This window comes from Aulostomus chinensis, chromosome 2, assembly GCF_037954235.1.
Source record: "Aulostomus chinensis isolate RoL2024-O1b breed Wild chromosome 2, RoL_Achi_v1.0, whole genome shotgun sequence".
Lineage (NCBI taxonomy): Eukaryota > Metazoa > Chordata > Actinopteri > Syngnathiformes > Aulostomidae > Aulostomus > Aulostomus chinensis.
Window position 1 is genome coordinate 4,242,606 of NC_141321.1, and position 6,000 is coordinate 4,248,605.

General features: G+C 48.1%; 1 protein-coding gene across 14 annotated transcripts in view; it reads right to left on the reverse strand.

Moving 5' to 3' along the window:
• Positions 1-4,301, reverse strand: part of LOC147268834 (serine/threonine-protein kinase BRSK2-like) — a 139,705-nt gene extending 135,404 nt beyond the window's left edge. For all 14 annotated transcript variants that reach the window (XM_086223217.1, XM_086223216.1, XM_086223211.1 and 11 more), the window contains exon 1: positions 3,852-4,301. In XM_086223217.1, coding sequence (XP_086079343.1) covers positions 3,852-3,945 — 94 coding nt within the window. In that variant the 5' untranslated portion in view covers positions 3,946-4,301. The remainder of the gene's footprint in view (positions 1-3,851) is intronic.
• Between the last annotated feature and the right edge of the window lie 1,699 nt (positions 4,302-6,000).

The following is a 6,000-nucleotide window of genomic DNA, read 5'->3' on the forward strand; positions in this document are numbered from 1 at the left end:
ACACTGCCGTGACACTGATCTGTGATTCTCAACCCTGTTTTCACGATTCAGGATTTTGATCCAGATTTAGCTGATTGGTCCACAACCAAGAGTCAAACAAGAGTGGGTCAAAACCTGGTTTGTGTCTGAATCATGTGTCGGGGTTTGAAGTGTGGCCAATTCATCACAGGGGTGTTCGGTGTGTCTCGAATTTGAATTCCAGCACACTGAATGTTTATCTATAATTTCCGGTCGTGGTCCCAGTGACGTCAGATCTGAGCATGCGGCCATCCCTGGACTCATCACTGGGTCCCACCTAGCTACTAAAGCAGCCACTGATGTGTTACTGCTGTCTCGTTGACTGGCAACTCATTTAAAAGCAACCAGCAAAACTGCACCGTCAGTGCTGTGAACAACAGCTCCGAGCAGGTGTTACGCAGAGTTTCGCCTGCCAGCAGATCTGTGCACGCATCTCCCAGGTGGTCATTGAGTGCGTTAAGAACCTAAACTAAATGTTCACAACAAAGATATACAGTAAGATCATTCGCCATTACGGATGAATCTAAGAAAGAAGATCCCGCGAGTCTACAGCAGAAATGGAGACTGGTCTCCAGTGTAACATCTTGTCATTGGTTTTTGGTGCCAGCTGGTATTGGACCTGCTGCTGCTGCTGCCCAGAGACACAGACAATCAGAATGTCCAGGAAGACAACGGCGCTGGAAACAGCTGACTGTTCATGTGGGTTAAAGATTCGCTATGTCAGCGAATGAGCAAACGGCGTTAACATCCTCCCCTCGGAGCGTTTACTCTTGTTTGAAAAAGCATAATCCATCTCAGGTGAGACTTAATGGGAAGCGAGATTTTTTTCATATTTGCTTTGCTCATCAAACTTGTCAAATGCATTGTTTAGAAATGCACATCAGAACTGATTCATAAAACTTGCCTCCCTGCGCAGGCTGGCATCCCATTCACCAGTTTTGTGCTGATTCTCCTGTTGTTGTTGTTGTTGTTTTTTTGGCACAAGAGAATTCCCTGTCCTGCCAACAAACATCGAGTGTCTCAGCTTTTCTCCAAATGGGCAAACAGCAGTTAGTGAGCCCAACACCAGCCATGATCTTCCTGACATATCGACGGCGTAGGCAGGGAGGCTCAGGTCCAGAGCCAGCACTAATTAAATGTTAGGCAGCGTGAGCACATTGTCTTTGGACCCGTCGCCACACAACTGAATTACCAGCGATCAGACATGTTCCCTCACTGAGTGAACAACCTGCATTTAGAAAAACGTTCTTGCTTTGAAATCATTACTTGAATTTCAAAACAGCAAGGAAAGCGGCCGATGGGAGGGAGGGGGCAGGGGTGGGTGTGGTGTGGTGGTGTGGGTGTGGTGACCGATTCCTGTACCAGGCTGTTCATGTTACAGAGGGACGATGATGAAACCGTAGGTCTCGTAGTACAAGAACTTGTTCAACAATGAAAGGAGAGCAGAGGCACGTGAAAGAAGACCTTTGCTCCTCCTCAGAATCAGTGACTGTAGTCCACCCTAGCTAATGAGCAGGTCTGAAAATGCACACAGCAGCAGGCTTATTTCACTTCCGTGAGTTCAGCCTGGTAGAGCGCTGATACAGACGCTCAAGTCCAACTCTACCAACAGGCTAATTAGTTGGATATGAATTATTCACCCACCGAGGGAGCACTGAGCAGCACACGGCTCCGCCACGCTGGATCTGGAGGGAGACACCGTGATCATTCCTGGCTGCATGTCATCACAGACGGTGGGACATGTGAACCTAACCTGAGCCATAGCCCCACATTTGCCCGCGCAGCTGCAGCGAGCACATCACGCTGATTTACAGAGTCTGTGTCGCTCCACTGTGACCCGACAGACACGCTATTATGCTAAAGAAAAGTATGCAGGTTTCGGTGCATGTACTGATGCTGCACGCAGCCCTTTCTGGAAAGAATCAACACTTTTATTCTGGCCATTATCACTGCAGGGTGATGTTTCACATCAACGTGCATCTGAAACAACCAAATACTTACAACCGCAACACAACTTCTGTAGCATAAATACATGCCGTAAAAACTAACTGTCGTACCACAATACTTACAACGGCTTTTGGTTAGTATTTATATCCATGTTTCTGAACTTAATGCTACAAGTACACAGAAAAGTGATGTATAGATATCATTCAATTCACTGTATCACAATTACAACTGCAAGTACCATTAATACTGCAACATGACAAATACTTATGGCTGCATAACCACAAATACTAACAAGAGCAATGCAATAAAAAATCATAAAGCTGCAGTATCGACTTCAAACACTGACATCTACAACACCACATATACCGAATCATCCCAGACATGTTTTCAGAGAATGGAGAATCGTGATCCAAATATGGTGATGGTGTGACGTGGCTTCCAATCAGAGGACAAGAACAGCATTAACAGCCTTGGTTGAAAAAGAAAACTCGAGATGTGGGTCACTGAAGTTCATCCCACATCTGTTTGACCCTGATGTGATGTCACACATCTGACTGTGCTGTCAGACAGAAAGACAGAAAGACAGAAAAAGAGCGAGAGGATTATTTTGTTTCATTCTTTTAGTGTTATTGGCTTTCAATGTGAAAACAAAGACAGTGTTCTTGAGGATGGAGAGCTTCACGGGCCTCTTCAACTGTGGGAACATGTACAAGATCGATCACAGGTTCCCCGCTGCTCGTTCAAGTACTTGGAAGTATTTGCAAGTACTCCTGATTGGTCCCACACACGAAGACTAACACTACCACTGGTGACTGGAGCCAATAAAATGGAGTGAAACCAAATTAAGGTCTGCAGTGTGAGCAGCTGAGACAAGTCAACATGTCCGATACCGTTCAGGGCCACGGACCGAACCACCCGCAGCGTTCCCCACTAGCATCGAACCCTACCACCGATAAGGTCAAGCTGTTGCCAGCTACACCTGCTGCAACTGCCCATGAAAAAGAAAAGCCAAATAAGTTCAAATGGCCTTTATGTACAACATTCAGACTCGACGGGACGTATCATGCATCAGCTAACCCACCACAGTCGACCCAGGATCATGGTGTCCAGCAGTGGGGGTGTTCCTAAACTATGCTGAGGGTAAAGACACCTCTCAGTGCAACGGGCTACAATTCAACATGAGATGCACCCTCCCAAAGAACTATCAGGGTGAATAAAGAGATTACTGATGCAGCTGATTCCCTCAGTGAGGAAATCACACTTTTTAAGGAGGTAGAACGCGAAAATACCCAGAAGGGCTTGTGTCAACGTCACTAAATACCATCCCCTGCAGGACAACACCTGTTCTGAGATGATGATTCCACCTTAACCAGATCTTAAAAAGGCTGCAGCTGCAGTGTGTGTGTGTGTGTGTGTGTGTGTGTGTGTGTGTGTGCGTGTGTGTGTGTGTGTGTGTGTGCGTGTGTGCGTGTTTATCATGTTAACCCCCGTCCGCACAGTGGCTCCTCCGCAGGCCTATAGGTGACGGATGCTATAACGGAATTAGACACAAGAAGAATCACTTGGGCCCATTATCACCGAGCGCTCTCTGCCTGACAACAAGGATTAAAGGTACACTATCACCACAACCATCATCACCACCTCCACCATCTTCATCATCTTCATCATCATCAAATCGCAAACCCGAGACAGCCTATCCGCAATTAGCAGGCATCTCCCAGGCTTCAGGCTGCCTTTTTGCCCCTCAGGCACATTCAGGACAGGCAGCGGCGACGCAGCGCTGCAAGCCAACATGATGTCAGCGAAAGAGGCGCGGTGATGCCGCGGAGCGTCCTGGCGGCATCACCGCATCTGGAGGGTTCCAGTCACAGGGAACTGTCACTAACCTGTCTGTCCTTTGCCCAGCGTCTTCTCCAGACGGTACGGTCCCACATAGTTGGCGTAATGCCCGCTGTTGGCGTCCTTGCCCGACGATGACATGTTATGGCGTGAAATGACTTGCAGACTCTGACTTTTCCTGACCGAGCAAGATTCGTTTCTCGGAAGAAAAGCGCAATTCCGCGGCGCAGTGGAGTTCGCCTCGGTCGGCGTTCCCGTCTGTCTGACGGCTGCACTTGCTGCAATATTCTTCTCCCGTGCGTGCTTGCGTGCGTGCGTGTGTGTGGGCTTGCGCGTCTCTTCACGTCCGTTCCCTACTGTCCTCCGCTTGTTGCGTCCTCGGTGCGACTCAGATTGCAGGTTTGAACCTGGGTATCATGGTGTTGGTGCCGGAGGAGCGGTGCGCTGCAGCGCGGTTGGGTGTGATCTGATGATGGGACAGCATCTACCGCCGCGGCCGCTCCAGCAGCATGCGTCAATTCCAGGCCGAAGAGAGCGAAGACTTCCTGTTGTACCTTTCACAATAATGGATATGCGATTGACCCGAGAACAGCTTGTTGACTGATACTGTGACTACTAGTAGATTCGTAGTAGTAGATTTCCATGACAGAATAATTTGATTATCTCTTTCCTTGACTGATTTATTGTTATATAACTATATCAATTTCCAAAGGTGGCATCACAAACTGCATGATGACAGCAACAACAACCTGAAGCAGAAGTTCCTAATGTGTCTTTATCTGAAGGGGGCCACCATCCCAGTTGCTCTCAACCCCCTCTCCAATAGTCCATCATCCCTGGTATCATAACAATGTTGAAATAAAGCTGGCAATTACATACTACTTTTACCTTGTATCATTATTGGTGGTAGTAGTGGTAGTAGTATTTATCCAGCCCAAACGTTCACTCATCAGAGTATTTGAAGATTTTGTTTTTAATATCCAAATCGATTTTTATTGCGAAGATCAAATTGTCCAACTTCCGCTGCCGTTTTGCCTGAACACAGCTGTTTTAATTATGGAGCACGCATGCGCATGTAGCGCAGGGGCTGGTGATTCAATTTGGGTCGAGGTGGTGCGGGGGGGGGGGGGGGGGGGGAGCAGGAGAGGCGGTCGATGATGAAAACTTCTCATTAAAGCGAAAATTCAGGTGACAGAAAAACTCGCCTTAGTTCACCGAGTCACACGTTAAACCTGTAAACGTCTGATGTTATTAATTGATTTAAGTCAATTTGTTGATTTGATTCAATTCATCCCACTCCTACTCTGTGAATGAAGATGAGGGATAATTATTTATCACCATGCTGTGTGTGTGTGTGTGTGTGTGTGTGTGTGTGTGTGTGTGTGTGTGTGTGTGGTAAACATGTTGCATGCTGGGACACTTTCACTTGATTAAACCAGCAGTTGGTGACAATGACCATCTATCTGTCTCATCACTCCTTCACAACAAAAGCCTTGTGACCCAGCACGCTCGGTGGCAGATGGAGCCCCCACCCCCTCCCTCAAACCCAACCACCCAACCAACCCCCATTCAAATACATAACCCTAACAAAGACAGGGGGCCTCCATGTAACCATGTCAGATCTTACTGCCAAGGCACAGCTCTCCCCCAAATTGCTTCCTGTTAATTAATACCACATCCCAAACCACCCACCCCTCCCTCTCCACCAGACACAGGGGGAGGCTGCGACCCTGGTCGACTGATCAATCATGAGTTTGCTCTTAGATTCATGACTCTGTCCGTGCTCTCCGGGCTGTTCTCTGCTGTCTGATCCCCTGGTGGCTGTAATGCTGTCTGACAGCTGCAGCCTGCACCGCTGCTATAAAACTGCACCATCCTAATCATCATCTGCCATAATCAGTGGGGTCTCGGAGGAGAGGGTGTATGTGTGTGTGTAAGTGAGTGCTTTGAACTCATATAGGGGGCGCTGTAGAACCTGCCAGTCAAATGTCTTCTTCTGACATTCCTGGAGGCTGTTCTAAATTTAGAAAGATCACCTCCACATGACAAGTTCAGGCAGAGGGACTGTGCCGTGGTGATCAGCTGGCATCATTAGCCTCACCTGGATGTGTGTGCAGCCTGTGGAGCAACACACCTGGTGGAGCAGCACTGCGCTGTGCAGGTAGGTGTGTTCATGGTGTTTGTGGGCCGGCAATG